The sequence below is a fragment of the Chlorocebus sabaeus genome, chromosome 16, assembly GCF_047675955.1.
Source record: "Chlorocebus sabaeus isolate Y175 chromosome 16, mChlSab1.0.hap1, whole genome shotgun sequence".
Classification (NCBI taxonomy): Eukaryota; Metazoa; Chordata; class Mammalia; order Primates; family Cercopithecidae; genus Chlorocebus; species Chlorocebus sabaeus.
This window is the reverse complement of record NC_132919.1, coordinates 5,345,979-5,371,751: the sequence shown is the minus strand read 5'-3', so window position 1 is coordinate 5,371,751 and position 25,773 is coordinate 5,345,979. Positions and strand designations below refer to the sequence as shown.

Sequence of the window (25,773 nt, the reverse complement as noted above, 5' to 3'; positions counted from 1 at the left end):
AGGGACTCATCACTGCAGACCTCACAAGGGGTCAGACCCTGGAGAGCGGTGCATGGTTCCTCCCCATACCCTTTTGTCCTATCCACAGAGACCCTAGAGCTCCTTATCTGACAGCCTCCAATGCGTCCAGCAGGAACTCCACTCCCGATCCCCACTCTGGCAGATTGCCAGGCTAGATGCTGGCATGAGGGAGGGCAGAAGTGCATTTCTGGAGGCAGAAGGAAGCGAGGGATGCAGAGAGGAGAGAGGAAAGGGCTGAAGATGGGGATTGGAGATGGAGGCTGTGGTTGGAGCCCTTCTTTGTTCATTGCCAGCCTTACCTTCACCTCTGGATGCCCCGGGGTTGCTGCACTTTGTGGACCAGTATCGAGAGCAGCTGATAGCCCGAGTGACATCGGTGGAGGCTGTCTTGGACAAATTGCATGGACAGATGCTGAGCCAGGAGCAGTATGAGAGGGTGCTGGCTGAGGACACCAGGCCCAGCCAGATGCGGAAGCTGTTCAGCTTGAGCCAGTCCTGGGACCGGAGGTGCAAAGATCAACTCTACCAAGCCCTGAAGGAGACCCATCCTCACCTCATTATGGAACTCTGGGAGAAGGGCAGCCAAAAGGGACTCCTGCCACTCAGCAGCTGAAGTATGAACACCAGCCCTGAGTCCTGGCTCTGCCTGACCCTTCTTTGGGTCTCAGTTTCTTTCTCTGCAAACAAGTTGCCATCTGATTTGCCTTCCAGCACTAAAGTAATGGAACTCTGATGATGCCTTTGCTGGGCATTATGTGTCTATGCCAGGGATGCCACAGGGGGCCCCAGTCCAGGTGGCCTAACAGCATCTCAGGGAATGTCCATCTGGAGCTGGCAAGACCCCCGCAGACCTCATAGAGCCTCGTCTGGTGGCCACAGCAGCCAAGCCTAGAGCCCTCTGGAGCCAATCCAGATGCAAGGAGGAATAGGAGGCACACGGAACCGTCTGCCTCTGACCGTGTCACAGGGCGAGCCCCAAAACTGCAGTTCAGTGTGGGAGACCACGTGGATTCTTGGCTTTTTACAGGAAGATCTACAAGAGCAAGCCAACACAGTAAAGTGGAGGGAAGTTTATTCAGAAAATACAGGAGTATTACAGCTCTTTGAGAATTTGCCTAGCAGGCTTTCCATTTTTACCAGAAAACCCCTATAAATTAAATTTTTTTTACTTCTATTTTTAAATGTAAGAATTTAAAAATATATAAAAAAGAAAAAGTGAAAATAAAGGAATAAAAAGTTGCATACTCCATTTAGTTTTCAGCTGTTATTCTGTCCAGGCAGCCCAGAAGCAGCCTCCGGGGAATTCCTGCAAGGGACTACTTCAAACCATACCAACATGGGGCTGGCTGGGATTAAAAAAAAAAAGCAGCACTAAATTCAGAGCAATCCGTCCAAAGCACTTAATAGGGACACTGACACAGAGAGTGGGGTGCAGTGTATCTCTGAGACTAACAGCAAGAGAAAAGGGATTCTACCTACATATTCCTGCAGCAAGAGGGTCAGGTATGCAGTTTGTGGGAGGGTTTAAGGAATCGCTCAGGGCAGCAACCAGTTTCCTTCAGTGTTTGTGACAGCAACCGAGATACCTTTTTCAGCGCCTCAGAATGTTCAAGGCCTCGGTTTGGGTTCCAGCTTGCTGGGAAGAACCTGCAGCTGGCTGGGTCACAGAGCAGTCAAGTCACTCTGTGATTTTCAGTCAGGTCACAGAAAGCAAGCATGGGTGAAGGGACGTGGGGGATCCAGTCTACCTTCTGGACAGATTGACTTTTTTGCTTATATCACATTGCAAACATGTTCAACAAACGTGGCTGACTGTGGGAATCTTCCTCTGGAGATGACACTGTTCCTGAACTTTTGTATCCCAGCTCTTGTAATGGAAGTGGAGTCTAGCAGGACACCCACACTTTGAGAAAAATGTAAACCTAAGATTCAGGTAACTGGGGCCGTTCTCTGGTCTCGGGTAGGATAAGCCTATGGAGGAAGCATAAACAAGGCTGGGAACGGTGGCTCAAGCCTGTAATCCCAACACTTTGGGAGGCCGAGGCGGGTGGATCACCTGAGGTCAGGAGATGGAGACCATCCTGGCTAACATGGTGAAACCCCGTCTCTACTAAAAATACAAAAAAATTAGCCTGGCGTGGTGGCGGACATCTGTAGTCCCAGCTACTCAGGAAGCTGAGGCAGGAGAATGGCGTGAACCCAGGAGGTGGAGCTTGCAGTGAGCCGAGATCATGCCACTGCACTCCAGCCTGGGCAACAGAGCGAGACGAGAGAGAGAGAGAGGAGAGAGAGAAAAGAAAGAAAGAGAAAGAAAAGAAAGAGAAAAAGAAAAGGAAAGAGAAGAGGGGGAGGGAGGGAGGGAGGGAGGGAGGAAGGAAGGAAGGAAGGAAGGAAGGAAGGAAGGAAGGAAGGAAGGAAGGAAGGACCCAGTTTACACCAAGACTCTGGTTTTCCACTTCCAAAAACAAGAAAGCTATGCATAATGAACTTGCTGATTTGAACGAATTTCAGATCAGCTGCCTGGGTCAGCAGTTTTCTGCTAAATGTGGCAGGTGTACAACTTGCATCTGAATTCGATGTCCTCAACTCTCTTAAGAGAGAAAAAAAAAATGCCCTATTTGTTTTAGACCTTCTTTCTTCTCCAGATAGCCAAGGCCCCTCATAGGAGTCCCTCAGAAGCATGGGGTGGGGGGGTTCTCTTAGGACTAAACTATTGGCTTCTATTGCCTTGCACTGCGCATCACATTGCACAGCATAGTGCAGTTAATCCATTCTCAAGATAAAACTCTGGATCTCTCTAGAGGAAGCTCTGGTCCTCTCCTCTGATCAGAAGGTTGCAGGTGGAGTCTGGTAGCTCAGGGCCTTCCCAAGGAACCGTCCTACAAGTGTTAGCTCCCAGCTGGAGGTGCAATAATTGTTATTGAGCAAGGGAGTCCCCACTTTCCATGCTCCCCAATCCTACTACCCACCTATCAAAGGGGCCACAGAGGGTGAGGTTACCCCCAAGGACTCCAGAATAACTCCTCCTGAAAGGCTAGTCCCACCTCAAACATCTTGTTCCAGGCAGACCAAAAAAACACACTGAGTGATCCAGGGACATGTCAACTAAAGAAAAAAAAAAAAATCAAGCTTTTAACTAATTAAAGCTAGTTTATTCAGAAGTCTTGCTGAAGACTATAAACTGAGGACTTAAAGCCCAGGAGTGGTTGTCAGTTGCTCCAAAGCAGTGTCTCAGCCCACTACTCACATGCAAGTGGTGGGGTTCAGTACCTGCAAAATCACATCAGAGTGACCAGGGTGTGGGTGGACAGTACATCAGTGATCACCAAAGTACATGTGGTTATTGACTGCGGAAGTGATGCGGAATTTTCTCTTGTCATTTTGCCCGCCAACCTCCTACTCCCCAAAGCCTCCCACCCCCACCTTCCCACCTAGGCCTTGCTGGGCCAGGATACCTGCCGCTGGTGGTATCTCACCCATTCAGCCTGCCCGGGCTGAGTCTGGCTTGCATACTGGCCCAGCCCACCTGTATTACAGCTTGTACCTGAGTTTGGCGGTTCCAGGACTCTTGTCTTGCATCCAAGAAGAATATGCTGACAGTTGAAGGGTGAGAATGGATGGAGAAGAACTTTATCGACTGATGAAACAGCTCTTGGCAGAGGAGGGATGCAGGGTGCGGTGGGGTGGTTTTTTCTTCTCTCAGTGTGGCTGGGTCCAGGGCTTTTTATGGACTCAGAATGGGGAGTGCCTGCTGATTGGTTTGTGAGTATGCAAACAAGGTTAAAGTGAAGACATCACTGAAAGGTGGGCACGACAGTGTAGAAAACCAATTAGGAAAGGTGAAGGGTAAAACAGGTGAAGGGTGGGGATCAGTCAGAGGAAAGATTCTCAGTCTGGTCTGAGGATTTAACTTGTAGCTTCATTTTCAGGCTTAAAAACTGTCTTCTGCTTGGAGGCGGGGTTTCACCAGGGACCCACCCCTATCTGCCTAGGCATTTGACTGCCTCATGTCACTATCAGAAGCATAATCACTAACCCTGCCAGATGTTATTTTTATTTATTGAGACAAGGTCTTACTCTGTCACCCAGGATGGAGTGCAATAGGAGAATCACAGCTCACTGCAGCCTCAACCTCCTGGGCTCAGGTGATCTGCTTGCCTCAGACTCCTGAATGGCTGGTAATAGCATCAGGAGGCAGTAAAATGCCTAGGCAGATAGGGACAGGTCCCCAGTGAAACCCCACCTTTAAGCCAAAGACAGTTTAAAGCCTAGCAACAAGTCCCAGGTAAATCCTTGGACTGGAGTGAGAACCTCCCCTCCTGTTTGGGACACCTTCCTCTGACTGATCCTCACCCTTCACCTATTTTACATACACCTACCCTTCCTTAATTGGTTTTTTTACACTATCATGCCCACCTTTGAGTGGTGGTTTTGTTTTAGCCTTTATTGCTTACACACAAACCAATCAGAGTGCACTCCCCATTCTGAGCCCATAAAAGCCCTGGACCCAACCACATTAAGAAAGAGACCACCCAACTTCAGGTGGCGGACCACCCTCACATCATCTTCAGCTGAGAGCTGTTTTGTCACTCAATAAAATTCTTCTCTGCTGTCCTCACCCTTAGATTGTCACCATAACCTCATTCTTCTTGGAGGTGGGACAACAACCTGTAACCCACCAAACAGCAGGGGCAAAAGGAGCTATAAGCTGTAGCCCTCCAGTCCTCCACCAGCACCAGGCGGCCATCCCATGCAACGGGAAGTGGCGGTGGGGATGGGCCAGCCTGGGAGGTAGGGGCTGGAGTGGGACAATGGGAACAAACAAGCAGTGACCCTACCATTCACAGAAATTTCCAGCTGGCAAAGCAGGGTTGAGAAAAATCTTGCATCACTGGGACTACAGGTACATGCCACCACACCCAGTTAGTTCTTGCATTTTTAGTAGAGATGGGGTTTCACCATGTTGCCCAGGCTGGTCTGAGCCCAGCTCAGCCTCCCAAAGTGCTAGGATTACAGGCATGAGCCACTGAGCTTGGCCTAGATGTTATTTTATATGTAGAAAAAGAGAAGGTTAGGGACATTTATCTTTAATGGAATACAGGCAAGAGTCAGGCAAGAGTCATGCAGGAGTCAAGCAAGAGTCTTGCCCCAACCACAAGGTTGGGGGCCCCGTGCTCTATCCTGTTTCATTATCAAAGCATCTTTCCGGAGAGCAGCAGACGTTACAGAGTCAGGGACTTTGTGAAATTATTCTGGCAAACAGAAATGAGCAAGCATGGCTTCTCATGTTTGCTACTTTGTCTCAGAGACATCTGCCCAAATGACAAAACACTTGAGTGCACAAAATAGGATGCAGCAACAGCCCCCAAATAAAGTTAAGAAGAATATCCCCGTGTAAACTGCACCTTATTCTGGTGATGGCAGCTGTCAGTCATTGATTCTTTTCTCTTGGGAAAACAGACAACAAAAGACAGAGAGGTACAGAAACAGAGACCTAAATGGACTAGAGAGTGTTTTCTCAGATCACCAGGTGACAAAGTAGTGAACGCCCCCAAACCCAAACCAGGTCTGTCGCCCAGGCTGGAGTGCAGTGGCCGGATCTCAGCTCACTGCAAGCTCCGCCTCCTGGGTTTACGCCATTCTCCTGCCTCAGCCTCCCGAGTAGCTGGGACTACAGGTGCCCACCACCTCGCCCAGCTAGTTTTTTGTATTTTTTTACTACAGACGGGGTTTCATCGCGTTAGCCAGGATGGTCTGGATCTCCTGACCTCCTGATCCGCCCGTCTCGGCCTCCCAAAGTGCTGGGATTACAGGCGTGAGCCACCGCGCCCGGTCCACCTCACCTATTTTCATTCCCACCCACCCATCCAACCCTCTTGACCCTCCTAGAGGCCTTGGTGAGCTGAAAGTTCGAGTTCAAGAACACATCAGAGGCTGGTCATAGTGGCTCACGCCTGTAATCCCAGCACTGTGGGAGGCCAAGGCGGGTGGATCACTTCAGGTCAGGAGTTCAAGACCAGCCTGGCCAACATGGCAAAACCCTGTCTCTACTGAAAATGCAAAACTCAGCCAAGTCTTGTGGCACGGGCCTGTAATCTCAGCTATTCGGGAGGCTGAGGCAGGAGAATCACTTGAACTCGGGAGGTGGAGGTTGCAATGAGCCGAGATTGAACCATTGCACTCCAGCCTGGGCAACAGAGAGAGACTCAGTCTCAAAAAAAAGAAAAAAGAAAAAAGGAAGGCATCAGATGGCCCTGGGGAGTGGCTCACGCCTGTAATCCCAGCACTTTGGGAAGCTAAGGCGGAGGATTGCCTCAGCCCAGGAGTTCAAGACCAGCCTGGGCAACATACGAAGACCCTATCTTTATGAGACGTTAAATTTTTTTATTTACAAAATAAAAAAAAAAAAAAAATTTAAACGGCATCAGGTGAAAAGGGAGAGGACAGCTAGGGGCCGGGTGGCCCCCGCGTTGCAAGATAGGTCCAGGCTGCCTGGGCCTCCCACGCCCTCTCACAGCAGCTCCAGCCGCGACCTCATGCGGCCCCGCAGGGCGCTTAGCCCCGGGTGGCGCCACCTGTGAAGCTTTCTCGCCGGTGACGCAGAAGGCCAACTCGCGACCTTCGCGAACTAAGCCCGGGATAGTTGGGGCAGAAGCCTTGGCCGGAGTGCGGGGGCGCAGGATGGGCTCGGCGGACTCGCGTGCGCGCAGCGTGCGGGGCACAAGGGGACGCGCAGAAACGGAGAGACCCAGGGCACCGACGCGAGGAAAGGGTCCGCTACCCGCTAAGCCGCGCAAGCCCCGCGTGTCCCGCCCCCTTCTGCAGAGCTCCCCCTCCCTCATCTCAGCAGGTCCTCACGTTAGTTGCCGGAAGCCTAGGAAATGTATTCCTAAATCCGGAGCCGTCTCCATGGCAGCGAGCCCCGAAGTGGAGCCGGTCTTGGAGTAGGAGAAAGGCCAGACACAAACAAGTGCGTGGGGGTGGGGGAGACACAGATGCATGTCCGCTTTGGATCCAGATTTTTTTTTTTTTTTTTTTTTTTTTTTGAGACGGAGTCTCGCTGTGTCACCCAGGCTGGAAGCCTGGAGTGCAGTGGTGCAATCTCGGCTCACTGCAACCTCCGCCTCCCAGGTTCAAGCGATTCTCCTGCCTCAGCCTCCCGAGTAGATGGGATTACAGGCACCCACCACCACTCCCGGCTAAATTTTTGTATTTTTAGTAGAGACAGGGTTTCACCATGTTGGCCAGGCTGGTCTCGATCTCGTGGCCTCAAGTGATCTGCCCGCCTTGGCCTCCTAAGGTGCTGGGACTACAAGCATGAGCCACCGTGCCAGGCCTGGATCCGGATTCTAATAGCAACAGCTAGAATTCGAGAGACAGGCAGTGAGCTGGGAATCAAATTATTGACTCTACCACCCATTGAATGTGTGATCTTGAAACAGGTTTTCAGATGTGTAAGAAGGGAATAGTAAAGCTGGCGTCAAACGGTTGTTTGATTAGGTGTGCTCATGAGTGGGAAGTTGTTCTGGGCGAGCTGGTACACAACACTAGGCAGGCAGTAAATCTTAACTTCTTTGGGCCTGAGGCTGTTGTAGCTGCCAGTGATAACAGAAGCCACAGAGTATCCGCTTTCAAGCAATTTATAGTCTAGTGGCAAGGAGATACCAAATATGCACCCACATCTATAATCCCAGCTCTTTGGGAGGCAAAGATCTGAAGATTGATTAAGACCAGGAGTTCAAAACCAGCCTGGGCAACATAGCAAGACCCTGTCTCAAAAAAGAAAAGGAAAAAAAAAAAAAGATTTTTCACACCTGTGATTCCAGCCCTTTGGAAGGTCGAGGCGGATGGATCACCTGAGGTTAAGAGTTCAAGACCAGCCTGGCCAACGTGGTGAAACTCCATCTCTACAAAAATACAAAAATTAGCCAGGCATGATGGCGGGTGCCTGTAATCCCAGCTACTCGGGAGGCTGAGGCAGGAGAATCACTTGTACACGAGAGGCAGAGGTTGCAATGAGCCGAGATCGTGCCATTGCCCTCCAGCCTGGGCAACAGAGCGAGGCTCCATCCCAAAAAAAAAAAAAAAAAAAAAAAAAAAAAAAAAAAAAAAAAAAAAGTTTTTTTAATTAGCTGGGTGTTGTGGCACATGCCTCTATTCCCAGACACTCTGGAGGCTGAGGCAGGAGTATCTCTTGAGCCCAGGCTCCAGTGAGCCATAATCATGCCACTGCATTCCAGCCATGGTGACAGAGCAAGATCCTGTCTCTAAATAAAAATAATTGTCTGGGTGCTTGCCTATAATCCTAGCACTTTGGGAGACTGAGGCCAGTGAATTGCTGAAGTCCAGGAGTTTGAGACCAGCCTGGGCAACATAGTGAGACCCTGTCTCTGTTTAAAAAAAGAATAGAAGAAAGATCTTTTTGAATAGAGACACATGGCGACTTCCTGAGAATGGACATGATGGTCGAACAACACATGGAGATGATGGGAATGAGAAGTGCAGGGCAGCGGGGATCATTCTCAACAATGGTGAAAATTGGAGTCTTCCAGGATCATTGTGTTCAGACTAATCCATCCTACATGAGGTTTTCTTTCTCTTTAAAGTGGGCCACTTGGAACAGGGAGATGTCCACATGACCCCTGTCAAAGAATGCATTCAAGAATCATGGATTTGGCTGGGTGAGGTGGCTCACGCCTGTAATCTCAGCACTTTGGGAGGCTGAGGCAGATGGATCACCTAAAGTCAGGAGTTTGAGACCAGCCTGGTCAACATGGCAAAACCCTGTCTCTACTAAAAATACAAACAAAATTACCTGGGTGTGGTGGCTCATGCGGTGACCTGAGATTGCACCACTGTACTCCAGCGTAGGCAACAAGAGTGAGATTCCATCTCAAAAAAAAAAAAAAAGAATCATGGAATGCTTCCACCAGGCACTCGGATGGATGGTAGGAGCCCTGGGCTGAGTTCAATGCCTTTCCTGAAGGAATCACTCTCTGGAGGAGTAGGATTTGCCAGGTGCTAGAACCTGATGGAGGCCATGAGCAATACTTGTCTCAATGGTGGGATAACCAAGGATTTAAACTTTGAGCCATGCACACACGCTGGTCCAGGCCCAGTCCTGGAGCAAGAAGGAAGCAGGGGAAGCAGGGGAAGGAAAATGGTCCTCTGGAACCTGTGATCACCTGTGTTGTGTCAGGCTGTATGATTGCAGGACCCGTGAGTGAGTGCTACTCGCAGGTTAGCCCCAGGCAGGTAGGAATGAGAAGGAGGAGAACAGGAGGAGAAGAGGAATGGCCGGACAGGAGCATGACTGCTGGAGAGAACTTGAAGATAAGGCTGGCAGTAGTATGGACTTTGTGCTATTGGTCAGGAGTCCTGCGGTGTTCTTGGTTTCCTAGCAACTGCTGTTAAGCAGGTAGTTGCTAGGCAATGTGGGGCCATCCCGGCGGTTAGGTATCAGACCATCACGGAGTATTGTTAATCCTGAAAATGGCCACTGGGTCCATTACTTAGACTTTTTTCGTCTGTTAATTGCCTTCGTTGCACAGAAACTAATATAACCATGGTGTACAAGTTCTGGTCAAATGAGAAAGAAGTCACCCCATGATCTCATTATCCAAACAATACAAAAATTCTGTCTTTCCTCTTTCCATTCCAGTCTTTCTCTGCAGGAACACTTTTTCATCTTGTTATCATCCTAGCACATGGGGTTTTAAATCTTGGTTTTTTTTGACTTTGATTTGGATCATCACAAGCATCCTTCAAGCTACTTAAGAGTTTTCAGGATAATCTTCCCCTGATGACTGCATGACTCCTTGCAGTAGATATATCATTTAATTAACTATTCTCCTCTTGTTCTGACATTGAGTTTGCTTCCCATATTTTGCCACGATAATCAGTACACGTCTTTCTGCAGAGAGCTTATCTTTATCCTTTAGATCACTGTCTTGGAGTCAATACTAAGGGATAGGATGATTGTATCAAAGGAAGTCAATAGTCTCATGACTTTCTATATTTTGCAATAGCTTCCCTCATGCTGGATGCAGTGGCTCAAGCCTGTAATTCTCACACTTTAAGAGGCCAAGAAGGAGGATCACTTGAGGCCAGGAGTTCAAGGCCAGTCTAGGCAACATAGCAAGACTCTGTCTCTACGAAACAAATTTATTTTATCTTTTATTTTTATTTTGAGATAGTGTCTTGCTCGGTCACCCAGGCTGGAGTGCAGTGGTGCAGTATCAGATCACTGCAACCTCTGCCTCCTAGGTTCAAGTGATTCTCCTGCCTCAGCCTCCTGAGTAGCTGGGATTACAGGTGCACACCACCACACCCAGCTAATTTTTTTTTTTTTTTTTTTTTTTTTCTGAGACCGAGTCTCACTCTGTCCCCCAGGCTGGAGTGCAATGGCACGATGTCAGCTCACCGCAACCTCTGCCTCCATGGTTCAAGCAATTCTCCTGCCTCAGCCTCCTGAGTAGCTAGGATTACAGGTGTGCGCCACCATGCCCGGCTAATTTTTGTATTTTTAGTAGAGATGGGGTTTCAATCTTTTCGGCCAGGCTGGTCTCGAACTCTTGACCTTGTGATCTGCTCACCTCAGCCTCCCAAAGTGCTGGGATTACAGATGTGAGCCACTGTGCCCGCCCACTGGCTAATTTTTTTCTTTTTCTTTTTTTTTTTTTTTTTTTTTGAGACGGAGTCTCGCTTTGTCGCCTAGGCTGGGGTGCAGTGGTGCAATCTCAGCTCACTGCAACCTCTGCCTCCCAGGTTCAAGCAATTCTCCTGCCTCAGCCTCCTGAGTTTCCAGTAGCTAGGACTACAGGCATGTGCCACCATGCCTGGCTAATTTTTTGTATCTTTAATATAGATGGAGTTTCACCGTGTTAGCCAGGATGGTCTCGATCTCCTGACCTTGTGATCCACCAACCTCAGCCTCCCCGTGGGATTATAGGCGTGAGCCAACACGCCCAGCCAATTTGTGTATTTTTAGTAGAGACAGGGTTTCACCATGTTTCCCAGGCTCATCTGGAACTCCTGGACTCAAGCAATCTGCCCGCCTCGGCCTCCCAAAGTGTTGGGGTTACAAACGTGAGCCACCATGCCTGGCTGAATTTCTTGATTCTTTAATGGCTAGTTTTTGTTTTCTTTTGATTTTAGAAGGCCTTAATTTGAAGACCTTTAATTTAATTTAATTTATTTGAAGACAGTTTGAGGGAGAACAAAATGCCCTCACAGTTATTTTTTCCTTCCTTTAGTTGAATATATCTGTAATATAATTTATGATTATAACCATTTTTAAGTGTAAGCACATTCACCTCGACGTGCAACGATTACCACTGTCCATCTCCAGAACTTTCTCATCTTCCTTAATTGAAATTCTGTACCCATTAAATAATAATTCCCCATTCCTGCCTCCTTTCAGCCCCTGGGAACCACTATTCTGCTTTCTGTCTCTTTAAATTTGACTGCTCTAGAAATCTTATGTAAGTGGAATCATACAATCATTGTCTTTTTGTGCTTGCTTCTTTCACTTATCACAAAATGTTCAAAGTTCATCCGTGGTATTGCATGTGTCAGAATTTCCTTTTTATTTTTTTATTTTTTATTTATTTATTTATTTTTTTTTTTTTTTTTGAGATGGAGTTTCACTCTTTTTGCCCAGTCTGGAGTGCAGTGGTGCAGTCTCAGCTCACTTCAACCTCCATCACGTGGGTTCAAGTCATTCTCCTGCCTCAGCCTCCCAAGTAGCTGGGATTACAGGTGTCCACTATCATGCCTAGCCAATTTTTTTTTTTTTTTTTTTTTTTTTTTTTTAGTAGAAACGGGGTTTCACCGTGTTGGCCAGGCTGGTCTCAAACTCCTGACCTCAGGTGATCTCTTGCCTCAGCTTTCCAAAGTGCTGGGATTACAAGCATGAGCCACTGCACCTGGCCAGAATTTCCTTCCTTTTAAGGTAGGAAAACATCCCATTGTGTGTCTATGCCACATTTTGGTTATCTATTCATCTGTTGATGGACACGTGTGTTGCGTCCACGTTTTGGCTATTGTGAATAGTGCTGCCATGAACGTAGGTGTACAGATGTCTCTTTGAAACCTTGTTTTCAACTCTTTTGAGTATACACCCAGCAGGGGAATTGCTGGATTATCCTCACAGTTCTTAACCATTTAGTGTGAGTCAGCTTCTGGGGGGATAGAGGAATGGAAGGAGGAGAAGAATGATGTTGCTGAAATGGCTGTTTGACAATTTTTTTTTTTTTTTTTTTTTTGAGACAGAGTTTTGTTCTTGTTGCCCAGACTGGAGTGCAATGGTGTGATCTCGGCTCACGGCAACCTCCACCTCTTAAATTCCAGCAATTCTCCTGCCTTAGCCTCCCGGGTAACTGGGATTACAGGCACCCACTCCCATGCCCGGCTAACTTTGTATTTTTAGTAGAGACGGGGTTTCACCATGTTGGTCGGGCTGGTCTCGAACTCCTGACCTCAGGCAATCCACCCGCATCAGCCTCCCAAGTGCTGGGATTACAGGTGTGAGCCACCACGCCTGACCCTGTTTGATGATTCTTGTTCTATAGGGGCGGCACAAAGAGAAGAGGACAGAGCAAAAGTAACCAAATCTGTTCTCTCTGAGGAAGACCATATGCAGAGAGCAGAGGTCTGTGTGTGTGAAAGAAAACGGGGAAGAGGATGAAAATGTCCAGAGTGGTGAGTTCTGCTGGGCCCTGGATTGAAGCTGAGATGCTGGAAGTGCTGAGTTCTCTCTAGTGGGAGAAAACACACCGTGGAAAGCTAAACATCTGATGCAGAACCACAGCACTGAGCAGGAAGAAGCCATCAGTGCCCAGCTAGGCTAAACTAGACCTGCGGTAGGCTGTGAGTAGGGCCAGCTTCCTGGAGGTGCAACCTGTGCAATGGCAGTAGGCCCCCATGCTTGGGGTTTAATGCGTGGCAGTCACTGCCTTGAAATTCTTAATAATTGTATCTTTGAATGTGTGCTTTGTAAGTGAAGTCTGATGGGACCTGGAGCGTGCATAGGGGCAGGAAGGGAGGATAGGGAGGCTTGGAGCCACAGCTCATGTGGAATCCCGCCTGCCAGGTGCCACCTCACAGCCCCCAGACAGGTTCTTGGCTTCCCGCTGTCTGCCCCATGGAGCCCCAGGCTTTTCTCAGCCCCCCCTTCTCTGCCTTGCTCAGCAACCACTGCTACCCCTATCCCCAGCAGGGGACTGGGTGGAGCACAGGGATGGTCAGCATTGGATGTGAACTCCCAGAAGCCTCTCAGGGTGGGGCAGGCAGCTGACCCTGCATTGGGCTAGAAGTACCACAGCACCTTCAGCAGGTGACTAGGCCTATCCAGGCACATCCTGGTGTAGAAGTTGCAATACACTTGGAGGTTTCCCATCAACTGTGGGTTTGGGTAGTGGACCTGTGGAAAGGGGAGATTCCTGGCTTGACTTCCCTTCTCCCAGCCAGGGCATGCACAGAAATTAGAAATTGGCAGGAGAGAAATTTGGCAGCCAGTTTCAAAGCCACCATGGTTTCCAGGATAACGAACAGCTCTAGCCCAGGCAGCAGAGATTCCTGCAAGGTCCTTCTCTCCCACCCACCCATGGACACATACATCCCACCACTACCGCCACCACCACCACCACCACCACCAAAGCTTGTTTCCTCAGCTGGGCATGAACACTTCGAGCTAAAAGTGGCCTTTGTGAATTTCGCCTCTTGCTCTGTGCACACGTTCTAAAGGGACCAAGTCTGTTTTGCTGCAGGGTGAGGCCCAGGATGTGACCTGGGAAAGGCTAACAGGACACCGTCTTTGATGGTGAGCAAGCCTGGGTGGGTAGCTGAGGGGGTGGGGATTGGGAGGTATACTTCTTACCCCTGGGTCCGAGAGACATGTGTTACAGCCCCAGCAGTCAGTATTTATTCTTTTTTTTTTTTTTTTTTTTTTTTTTTGAGACGGAGTCTCGCTCTGTCACCCAGGCTGGAGTGCAGTGGCGCGATCTCGGCTCACTGCAAGCTCCGCCTCCCGGGTTCACGCCATTCTCCTGCCTCAGCCTCCCGAGTAGCTGGGACTACAGGCGCCCGCCACCTCGCCCGGCTAGTTTTTTGTATTTTTTTTAGTAGAGACGGGGTTTCACCGGTTAGCCAGGATGGTCTCGATCTCCTGACCTCGTGATCCGCCCGTCTCGGCCTCCCAAAGTGCTGGGATTACAGGCTTGAGCCACCGCGCCCGGCCAGTATTTATTCTATTCTATTTTATTTTATTTTATTTTATTCTAGTATAGTCCATATTTTTTTGAGACAGAGTCTCAGTCTATCACCCAGGTTGGTATGCAGTGGTGCGATCTCAGCTCACTACAACCTGCGCCTCCCAGGTTCAAGGGATTCTCGTGCCTCAGCCTCCAGAGTAGCTGGGATTATAGCATGCGCCACCACGCCTAGCTAATTTTTGTATTTTTAGTAGAAGGTGGTTTTGCCATGTTGACCACACTGGTCTCGAACTCCTGACCTCGGGTGATCCACCCACCTCAGCCTCCCAAAGTGCTGGGATTACAAACGTGAACCACCATACCCGGCCCCCAGCAGTCAGCATTAGCAGCAGATTTTAGATTCCTTCACTTCTCAGCCTCAGTTTCCTCATTGGAACATTGGAGAAAATATTGGTGCCCAATTTAGGGGGTCATGAAAATGAAGTGAGACCATCTCTGCAGAAATGTTGAGCACAGTTCCTAGCACACAGTCAGTGCTCAGTGATTGCTGCTGCTGCTGTTATGATCCACGTGTGTCCTAGGATTCCTCATAGAGGGGGTCACCAACACGGTCAACTGGCCATTGTCCAGATCCAGGCTTTGGCCTCAAATCCCTGATTCCTATTGACTCAGACAGTGTATCTTTCTTCCAGAGGCAGAATGAATCCCTAAATGGATGAAGAAAACCTATCAAAGTATAGCCCAGGAGCAAAGATCCTCCTAGAAGAGGCCTCTCTCACCTCTGAGAGGGGTGTGTACTCTGGGCAGGTCCCAGAAACAGGAGCTAAAGGCAACCTTTGTCCATTCGGGGTCTTTTGGCGGATGCTGGCTCCAGGCCCTGGACTCATGAGATTTTTCCTGGAACACTCAGGTGCCGAGCAGAGAGTGAAGTTGTAGCTTGGGACCTTCTGGTAACTGTCCTGTCAGGGATGTCTAGGGGTCCTAAAGTCCCTGGCCTGGGACAAAGTTAGCTCTTGTTGCGGGGCACAGGCATAGCTTGCACCAGGGTGAGGCCATGGAGTAAGTCAAGCGCTCTCAATTCCTGACAGATAGAGCCCCCAGGGGTCACCTGGGCTGGGGCCAGCACGGTTTTGCAATATATTCATTTCTGTACACATACACCAGGTAAAAAATAACAAGGTATCCTAGAGACACCTGGGCCTCTGCTGTCTGAGCTCTGGATTTAGCCTCACATCTTCTCAATATGCAAAAGGCCCTGCAGTTACTAAAGCATTTTTAACACCTGCACTCCTCACACCCAGCTCCGCCGCAGTAAGCCTTTGCATGGTTCTGCCCGAGACCCTCTTGGTTACTGAGACTTCTCGACTACCTACTCCCACTTAAACCTCATCGGTCAGTTTGGGTGACTTTCTCAATGCCACAGCCTTACATAAAGCTCTTCCATCCCACTCCACATACCCTTCCATTCCACCCTGAAAACCCTCCCATTGCACCCTACACACCCTTTCATTCTAGCCTCACACCCTTCCGTTCATCCATCACACAATTCCATTTCACCCTTCACACCCTTCCATTCTAGCCTCACACCCTTCCATTCATCCATCACACAATTCCATTTCACCCTTCACACCCTTCCATTCTAGCCTCACACCCTTCCATTCATCCATCACACAATTCCATTTCACCCTTCACACCCTTCCATTCTAGCCTCACACCCTTCCATTCATCCATCACACAATTCCATTTCACCCTTCCTACCATTCCATTCCATTGTTCACACCATTTCATTACAACCTTCCTATTCTTCCACTCCACCTTACACACCTTGTATTCCATCCTTGACACTCTTCCAGTCCACTACGTGTCCTTCTGTTTCTCTCTTCACATTTTCCATTCCACCCTAAGCATCCTCCCATTTCACCCTTCACACCCTTCCTTCAATTCCACCCTTCACACCCCTCCATGACATCCTTCAAGCTCTTTCATTGCACCCTAAACATCCTCCCATTCCACTTTTCAAACTCTGGTCCTTCCATGTCCTTCCATTCTGCCTTTTGCAACCTTCCATTCCGTTCTTCACATTCTTTCACTCCACCTAAACCATCCTTCCATTCCACCCTCCATACCTTTCCATTTCACCCTTCATATACTTCCATCCGACTGGGCACAGTGGCTCATGCCAGTAATCTTAGCACTTTGGGAGGCCGAGGCAGGTGGATCACTTGAGGTCAGGAAGTTCGAGACCAGCTTGGCCAGTGTGGTGAAACCCTGTCTCTACTACAAACACCAAAAATTAGCCAGGTGTGATGGTGTGCGCATGTAATCCCAGCTACTCAGAGGCTGAGGCAGGAGAATCGCTTGAACCCAGGAGGTGGAGGTTGCAGTGAGCTGAGATCACTCAACTGTACCCCAGCCTGGACAACAGAGCAAGACTCCATCTCAAAAAAAAAAAAAAAAAAAGGAACTGCACCATTTTACATTCCCAGGATCACAGATGAGGGTTCCATCTTCTCCTCATCCAGCCAACTGGTAGCCCTTTTAGCTGAGGGGGTTAAGCTGTGAGAACCAGAGTTTGCTGCTGCCATTATTCACTGCATCACTCATTCAGCAAAAATCTGAGTACCTACCACTACCTAGTAGGCTCTGGCCATGCAAGAAGTTGCTGGCAACGCTGTAAGATAGAGAGGGACAGCACCCTGCTTACGGTGTTGAGCACCCTGGCCTTGGTTCACCCCCACCCTTTCACTTGCAGGAGGCAGGGAGTTGTCTGATGCAGTTTGGATTTGCTGCAACTAACAAAGCCGGCCAGCGGAGCCCTCCAATCTACTGGGACTCAAATAAACCCAAGTGATTGTTCTTCCCCCATTCCAGGAGGGAGCACCAGCCGGCCTTGGAACCTCAGGTGCAACAGAGACGCCAGGAGGTGCTAGTGCGCAGCAGCCTGTGGCAGTACCGGTGAAGCCAGAGCGGGCTTGGTGGATGACAAGGAGGCCTGAGTAGACCCCAGGTGGGTCTGAGAAATGGGCTTAGGTGAGGCAGGTCTTTGAAGGATTTGTTCTTAATCCTATGTGAGATGCTCAAAAGGCTGGAGTCCTGCTTTTGTGGGTGAAGAGCAAGAAGAGAAAACAGGTTGTACAGATACAGATGTAGATGGAGAGACAAAGGAAAAAAAAAAAAGAAGGCAGAGAAATGTACCAGTTCTTTAGCTGTATTATCTCTGGACGTTGGGATGGTGGGAGGCTTTATTTTACACTGATTTTGCCTATACTGTTTTCTCAATTTCCAGTTTTCTACAAAGATGATGTGTTAGCTTTTTCACGTATTAAGATTAACATTTAAAACAGACCACACAATAAATATTTCTTTTAAAAGGAGATATATGCCCTGGGGAAGCTCCCCACGCAGCTGAGAGCCTGGCTGGTTGCATTTCGGCTTCTTAGGTGCCAAGCCTGCTCGTGCCCCGGGGTCCCAGCCAGCCGGGGTCCCAGGAAGCTCGCGCCTCCTCCCCCTTGCGCCGTCGGTCTGGTTGCCATGGAGACAAACCTTGCTGCGCAAAGACTGCGGAGCCGCCGGCCTGGGAGCTGGAACCCGGCGAGCCAGCGTCTGCAACAGGCTGGGGGCGGAAGGAGGAGCCAGGCGAAGCGGCGCCTCCGCTGAGAGGCCCGGCGGACCCTGCAGAGGCCCCCTGCCCCTCTGGCTCCGCCCCACCCGGGGCTGTAGAAATACAGCCGCAGCCCAGACCACCGCCCACTGCGCTCCGACCCAGACCCAGCTGACCCACCTACCCGCGATCCTGCCCATGGCTGACGGACTCTTTCAGCGCAGACCCTGGGGTCCCGAGCAGATTCGCCCGGACCCCGAGTCCGAAGGCCTGTTTGACAAGCCTCCCCCGGAAGACCCTCCCGCTGTCCGCGCGCCCAGGTCCGCGTCGGCCGCGGGCAGGAAGGCTGGTCGCCGCGCGGGCGGGAGGGCGCAGGGGGGCCGCGCCGGGCAGCCCCCGAAGGCCGCATCGCGCCCCCAGCCCAAGGAGGAGGCGCCTCCACTGGTCGAGGGCTGCTATCTCGACCATTTTCCGCACCTCTCCATCTTCATCTACGCAGCCATCGCCTTCTCCATCACCTCCTGCATCTTTACCTATATCCATTTACAGCTTGCCTGAGTGGCCAGCGCGGGACGGGGTGGGCGCAGGACCGAGCGGGGAGGGAAAGGGAAAACAGGGCTCGGCATTTTGTGTTTTGGAACACACCCCCCTTCATGTAGCTTTCGATGCTTCTTTCCTTCTTTGTTGTCACTATCTTTGTCTATCAGTTGGAAAGTACAGAGTAGCTGCCGGCAATGAAATAAGGGTGCTGTTTGCACCTGCAGGTTAGGGTTGGGGGCGTTTAGAATTCTGGGGTGTGATTGAACCCCGTTTATAATTAGAAGAATGTCGCTGGACCCCTACCACTCTGTGACGCGGGGGCACGCGCGGGGAGCCCATCATTTTGTGTTTGGGGAGCTCAGAGTGCGCCCAACCTTGGATTCTTTAAGGGATGAGCCAGACCCAGACCCGCGGCCTTCTAGAGAGGGTCCCGCGGGGAGGGTCGGCGCCCTGGCCCGGGCTGGGCCGGAGCCCTGTGATGCTGCATCGCCCCCAGGAGGAGCCAGCTGTGCCCCGGAGTTGGCGCGGCTGAGAGAGGACAAGACCGCGCAGCAGGCGTAGCTGGAGGGCGGGACTCGGTAAGTGGCGTTCGTCGGGGTTTTGTGCTGCGCCCCCAGGGGCTCTGGCTGACCACGACTGTGCGTTTTTCCTGCCTTAGACTTTGTTGTCGCTGCCTGGAGAAGCGAGGAGCTGTCTTACCAGGAGACCACGCCCTGGAAGTGTCCGGGACTTGCGGGACCTGTGGCTGCAAACCCCACTGGGACGTAGGCCCAGAGCTGGCGCACTCCTCAGGATGAGACTCTGGGGCCCTAGCCGGGGTCCACGGGAGGGCTGTCCTTGGGGACTCTAGGATGGCTTCGTTCTGGCCCGGAGCCTTTCTGGAGCTGTGGGACCCAAGACAAAAGGGGCTGAGGAATGTGTCATTGACAAGAGTTAGTGCGGGAAAACCATCTGAGCCCTAGAGGTTTGTCAATTTAGACTCAAAAGGCTTAATACCCGAAACCACCTTGGCAAGATACTTACCCACCAGCCATCTCTGTTTACTCATGAATGTTAAATGTCAAAACACAGCGCTCTAACCCTGCATAGTCTTTACTTGCAAATGTCTGTAATCTGTAATTGTGATACCTCTGATGGAATAAATTATCTCTTTTTCAGTCTCCTCTATATTCAGTTCTCCATTAATTTCCAACTCTGCAGTGGACCCTGCCCAACTTCCTAGTCTGCTCCACAGCATTCCCTGCTGTCCCTCCAAAACAGACTTAACCCTATGACCCAGTATTCCAAAATACAGCCTCTCCCTCCACTGAATAGCTACAAGGCCCTTCAATGGCATCTTTCTCCACATCTGGTCCTCACAACATGCCGGTATCCGAGTCTACCATCCTTTCATGGCAGATCAGCCACTATCCTATTGTGGTATTACCTACTGCCCCTCAGTATTTGGTCTCCACTTGCTTCCTTTACGAAAACCAAGTACAGTCCCCCAACTAAGCTCTGGAATTTGCCCCGTGGGTCTTTACAAGCTCCCTGTTTTCCAATATCAGGGCCTTGCCATTTCTCAGTTCTGACTTCCCATAATCCCATATCACTCTGTGCCTTGATATCTTGTCCCCGGACACTTATTTCAGTGCCACAAGTATGACATCCACTGTTCCCCAATGTCAGCTTGTGCTTTACAATCACACTTTACTATAACAATTTCCCCACAGCAGTCGGTGGCACTATTTCCCAAAATTATGTCTCCAGGCTGGGCGCCGTGGATCACGAGGTCAAGAGATTGAAACCATCCTAGCTAACATGGTGAAACCCCGTATCTACTAAAAATAAAAAAAAAAAAAAAAAAATTAGCCGGGCGTGGTGACCGGCGCCTGTAGTCCCAGCTACTCGGGAGGCTAAGGCAGAAGAATGGCGTGAACCCAGGAGGCAGAGCTTGCAGTGAGCGGAGATCGCACCACAGTACTCCAGCCTGGGTGACTGAGCAAGACTCCGTCTCAAAAAAAAAAAAAAATTTGTCTCCAAAGGACCACAATATTTATCCCTCACTGGTTTCCAGCTTTCAAACTTGGATGGATATTCGATCTTCTGCTATCTCTTAGTATTAAGTACTCACGGACTCCCAACATATAGCCTGGCGCTCTCCAAACATTTGATCTCATTGTCTGCCTTTCACACATCCCCTGTTATCTCTCATCCAGTCCAGCAGGGACTACTCAGGATATGATCCCCCAGCTTCCTTTCCTCAGCCAATCTCCTGACAGTAGACTCGTCCCTCTCTTCCCAAAACCAAAGTTCCCTGTTCCTCAACATTCGATCACTGTTCCACAATATCATGGCCCTTTTTGTACCAACAAATCTGGGCTTCCATTTTCTTTTTTTTTTCAAGACGGAGTCTCTCTCTGTGGTGCAGTGGCCAGCTCACTGCAACCTCCACCTCCCAGGTTCAAGCAATTCTCATGCCTCAGCCTCCCAACTAGCTGGGACTACAGATGCATGCCACCATGCCCAGGTTTTGTTTTTGTTTTTGTTTTTGTTTTTTTTTTGAGACTGAGACTCACTCTGTGCCCCAGGCTGGAATGCAGTGGCCTGATCTTGGCTCACTGCAACCTCTGCCTACTGGGTTCAAACAATTCTCCTGCCTCAGCCTCCCGAGTAGCTGGCATTACAGGTATATGCCACCACGCCCGGCTAATTTTTTTTGTATTTTTAGTAGAGACAGGATTTCACCATGTTGGCCAGGCTGGTCTTGAACTCCTGACCTCAAGTGATCCACCCGCCTCAGCCTCCTAAAGTGCTGGGATTACAGGTGTGAGCCACTGTGCCCAGTCTGGGCCTCCATTTTCTACCCCGAATTCCAACACCTGGTTCCCATGACTATACTGTTATTAGATCCTATTGCCTCTACAATCTTAATATTGGCTTCAATATTCTCCTAAATATCCAGCCCCATTTGATCCACTATTTCAGTATTCATTGCATTGTTCCCCACATACTTGATTATTGTCTCAATGTTGTACTCCAATCTTCCTTGACATTCACACCATCCCTGCTGTCTCCAATATTAAACTCACTCCAGCCCCCAAATTCATTTTCTTTCCATACCTCCATATTCTCTCCTATCAGCCCATCTCTCTTCCCCATACTTCTCCCAGTTTCACTCTCCTTCAAATTCCTGGTTCCATAGAGCTCCAGTACCTGGCCTGTATTTTCTAATCAATATTAAATTTCCGTTACTCTCACATCATCTACACAATGAGATACTACTTCACACTCACTAAGTATTTTAAGTGTACACTTAATTTGTACACTTCAATGTGTACACACAATAAGTGTGTACTTTTAGTGTCATCATGCGTCTAAGCTGGCCAATTTTCCTCTTATATAGTTTGAGTTATAGTTTAGGTATCCCAGGAATATGTGATCACGTGTCTCTCTACTGCCCAGCTAATTTCACTGTTACTGCTTACCTGTATTGAGCTTGCAACTGTCCTCCAATTTCTGGGCGTCCAGTAAGAGTTTCCTTTGTCCAAAATATCAAGTCTTTCCCTGTCTGCTTAGTATACACAGACAGCCTTTTAGACCATAAAAACAAATGGGCCCCCAAGCCAGGTGCAGTGGTGCATACCTGTAGTCCCAGTTACTTGAGAGGCTGATGCAGGAGGATCCCTTGAGGCCAGACATTTGAAACCAGCTAGGCAACATGGCAGAGACCCCATCTCCAAATAAAACAAAACGAAAAACCAAACAAACAAGGACCCATTTTTGGGGTCCTTGTGCCGTGCTGCTCAAGAATCAAATGCTAGAGTCTTATTAGCCTGGCAGGGGTCACGTGCCCATCTTTGGCTAAAAGGCAGAAGAGTCATCTTAATAGGCAATCCCATGAAAATAGCATGCAATAGGAAAGGAATAGTTCCCAGAGGAAAATTGAAGAGCCATGGATGCTAAGCAGGTAAAAATATTAGATATCCAGTAAATTGACTTTTGGTAAGTCACAAAGGATGAAGGCAACACCAACTGTTTTGGGCGATTTGGGTTGTCAGTCGTAGGTAAATATATGGCGATGGTGAAGTAAGCAGTGGTTTCTGAATATCATGGAACAGTAGTAAGTTTAAGTTGTTGAGAAACAGTTGAAATTTAGCTATTTGAAAAAGTAGAAACTGATACTGGGAAAAGGGAATAATTTTTTTTTTTTTTTTTTTTTTTTTTTTTTTTTTTTTGAGACAGAATCTTGCTCTGCTGCCCAGGCTGGAGTGCAATGGTGCAATCTTGGCTCAACACAACCTCCGCCTCCGCCTCCTAGGTTCAAGCGATTCTCCTGCCTCAGCCTCCAGAGTAGCTCGGATTACAGGCATGCACCACCATGCCAGGCTAATTTTGTATTTTTTTTTTAGTAGAGATGGGGTTTCTCCATGTTGCTCAGGCTGGTCTCAAACTCCCAACCTCAGGTGATCCGCCTTCTTCAGCCTCCTAAAGTGCTGGGATTACAGGTATGAGCCACTGCGGCTGGCCAGATTAATTTTTTAACTATATCATTTGCTTGTTAGGGTCCAAGCACTGGAGATAATTATCAGGAAAACAGAGACAACCCTTGCCTTCATGGAGTTCACTGTGTTAATGATGGAACTTACCAGGTGGCAGGCTTAGTATTTTATATAGCATGAGATCATTGAATGCTCACAACCGTATGAGGTAGCTTCTATTATTCTTCCCATTTGGCAGATGAGGAAGCAGGCATAGGTGAAATGATTTGCCCAAGGTCACAGCAGTGGAGCAAGATTTTGAACCCAGGCATTGTTTCTGGAATGTGTATTCTTATTTTTACCAGCTATATGAAGACATAATTCATATAACTCACAACTCATTCATTTAAAGTGTACAATTCAACGACTTTTAGTATACTCAGAGTTGTGCAACCATTACAATTGATATTGGGACATTTTTTGTTTGTTTCTTTTGTTTGTTTTTTGGAGACTGGGTCTGGCTCTGTCACTCAGGCTGGAGTGCAGTGATGCAGTCTCGGCTCACCGCCACCTTCACCTCCTGGGCTGACACAGTTCTCCCACCTCAGCCTCCTAAGTAGCTGGAACTACAGGTGAACACCACCAGGCCCAGCTAATTTTTGTATTTTTTGTAGAGATAGTTTTTTTTGTTTTTGTTTTTGTTTTTGTTTTTTTGAGATGGAGTCTCACTGTATTGCCCAGGCTGGAGTGCAGTGTCATCGCAAACTGCAACCTCCGCCTCCCGGGTTCAAGCAATTCTCCTGCCTCAGCCTCCCCAGTAGCTGGGATGGCAGGTGCATGCTGCTACGCCTGACTAATTTCTTGTATTTTAGTAGAAACGGAGTTTCACCATGTTGCCCAGGCTAGTCTCGAACTCCTGAGCTCAGGCAATCCGCCTACCTGGGTCTCACAAAGTACTAGGATTGCAGGCGTGAGCCACCACTCCTGGCCTCTAAGTGTTCTTTATATATTTTAGATACAAGTCTATTATTAAATGATTTACAATTTATTGTCCCATTCTGTGAGTTGTCTTTTCACATTTGTGATGGTGTCTTTGAAACACAAAAGTTTCAAATTTTGATGATATCCAGTTTATACGTTGTTGCTTATGTTTTCAGTGGCATAGCTAAGAACCCACTGACCCATTCAGATTATGAAGATTTAAACCTAATACATGTTTTCTTCTAAGAGTTTTATAGTTTTAGTTCTTAAATGTAGGTCTTTGATCCATTTTGAGTTCATATTTGTACATGGTGTGCAGCAGGATCCAACTTCATTCTTTTGTATGAGGGTGTCCAATTATCCCAACACCGTCTGCTGAGAAGACTCTTCTTTCTCCATTGAATTATCCCAGCTCCCTTATCCAAATCATTTGACTGTAAATGTGAGGGTTAATTTCTGGTTTTTGTTGTTTTTTAATAATTTTGTGTGTGTGTATGAGGGTTAATTTCTGGATTCTCTCTCTCTCTTTTTCTTTTTTGAGATGGAGTCTCGCTCTGTCCCCCCGACTGGAGTGCAGTGGCATGATCTCGGCCCACTGCAACCTCCACCTCCCGGCTTCAAGCGATTCTCCTGCCTCAGCCTCCCAAGTAGCTGGGATTAAAGGCTCGCACCACCAAGCCTGGCTAATTTTTGTATTTTTTTTTTTTAGTAGAGATGGGGTTTTGCTATGTTGACCAGGCTGGTCTTGAACTCCTGGCCTCAAGTGATCTGCCTGCCTTGGCCTCTCAAAGTGCCGAGATTACAGGCGTGAGCTACCTTGTCTGGCCTGGATTCTTATTTCTATTATATTTATCTATAAGTCTATCTTTATTCCATTAATACACAGTCCTGATAACTGTAATATTGAAATTGGAATTTGCAGTAAATATTGAAATTGGAAAGTACGAGTTCTCCAACTTTGCTATTCTTCGTCAAAATTGCTTTTGCTAGTCTAGGTCTTTTGAATTTCTATATGCATTTCAGGATCAGCTTGCCAATTTCTACAAAGAAGTCCATTAGAATTTTGATAGGGATTGTGTCTGTATTAGCATCATGAAAACGGACGAATACAATGAGTTTACTACATTTTCTGTTAAATTTCTTCAAAGGATTTTATTTTTGATGTCTTCAAAATAGAATTGTTTTCTTAATTTCATTTCCTGTTTGCTCATTGCTAGTGCATAGAAAAATAATTGAGGCCGGGTACAGTGGCTCATGCCTGTAATCCCAGCACTTTGGGAGACTGAGCTCGGGAGTTTGAGACCAGCCTGGGCAACATAGCAAGACCTCATCTCTACTAACAATTTTAAAAATCAGTCGGGCGTGGTGGCAAGCTGTTTGTGGTCTCAGCTACTCTGCAGGCGGAAGTGGGAGGATCACTTGAGCCTGGGTGGTTGAGGCTGCAGTGAGCTGAGATCTTACCACTGCACTCCAGCCAGGGCAAGAGAGCGGGACCTTATCTCAAAAAAAGAAAAATAATAGCTTTTCTTACATTGATATTATATTCTAAATCCTTGCTGAAACTCATTTATTTCTTTTTCTTTTTTTTTTAATTTTTTTTTTGAGACAGAGTCTCGCTCTGTCGCCCAGGCTGGAGTGTGCAGTGGCCAGATCTCAGCTCACTGCAAGCTCCGCCTCCCAGGTTTACGCCATTCTCCTGCCTCAGCCTCCCAAGTAGCTGGGACTACAGGCGCCCGCCACCTCGCCCGGCTAGTTTTTTTTTGTATTTTTTAGTAGAGACGGGGTTTCACCGTGTTAGCCAGGATGGTCTCAATCTCCTGACCTCGTGATCCGCCCGTCTCGGCCTCCCAAAATGCTGGGATTACAGGCTTGAGCCACCGCGCCCGGCCGTATTTCTTCTAATACTTGTAACTATGAGTTCTAATAGTTTAAGATGACAACAGGATGGTCTTAGACA

The 25,773-nt window shown here is 48.6% G+C and overlaps 2 protein-coding genes, 1 long non-coding RNA gene and 1 other non-coding gene across 12 annotated transcripts in view; 3 read left to right on the top strand and 1 right to left on the bottom strand.

Annotated features, from left to right (window-relative positions):
* Window positions 1-7,003, bottom strand: part of LOC103242240 (uncharacterized) — a 50,786-nt gene extending 43,783 nt beyond the window's left edge. For both annotated transcript variants that reach the window (XR_012088728.1, XR_005236744.2), the window contains exon 1: window positions 6,880-7,003. This is a non-coding gene — a long non-coding RNA (uncharacterized lncRNA). The remainder of the gene's footprint in view (window positions 1-6,879) is intronic.
* The window catches only part of NLRP1 (NLR family pyrin domain containing 1), a 72,512-nt gene extending 54,735 nt beyond the window's left edge, over window positions 1-17,777 (top strand). For 5 of the 8 annotated variants that reach the window (XM_073004632.1, XM_073004633.1, XM_073004635.1 and 2 more), the window contains one exon: window positions 315-1,268. In XM_073004632.1, coding sequence (XP_072860733.1) covers window positions 315-634 — 320 coding nt within the window. In that variant the 3' untranslated portion in view covers window positions 635-1,268. Of the gene's footprint in view, window positions 1-88; window positions 1,269-12,593; window positions 12,724-17,105 lie in introns of those variants that run through there. The other 3 variants (XR_012088727.1, XM_073004636.1, XM_073004637.1) reach the window with 3 other exon arrangements.
* Window positions 1,110-1,170, top strand: LOC119620432 (U7 small nuclear RNA). The gene has a single exon (XR_005236955.1). It is a non-coding gene; the product is annotated as a U7 small nuclear RNA (small nuclear RNA).
* Window positions 17,778-17,804: 27 nt separating the features above from the next.
* On the top strand, window positions 17,805-19,542 carry LOC103242238 (uncharacterized). Its single transcript, XM_008010034.3, has 2 exons — window positions 17,805-18,953; window positions 19,034-19,542. The coding sequence occupies exon 1, from the start codon at window positions 18,034-18,036 to the stop codon at window positions 18,391-18,393; it is 360 nt and encodes a 119-aa protein (XP_008008225.3). The 5' UTR covers window positions 17,805-18,033; the 3' UTR covers window positions 18,394-18,953; window positions 19,034-19,542.
* The last annotated feature ends 6,231 nt before the right edge of the window (window positions 19,543-25,773 follow it).

Bases quoted from the DNA above. Each gene is read 5' to 3' on its own strand.
- LOC103242238 (XM_008010034.3), top strand. From the start codon at position 18,034: ATGGCTGACGGACTCTTTCAGCGCAGACCCTGGGGTCCCGAGCAGATT.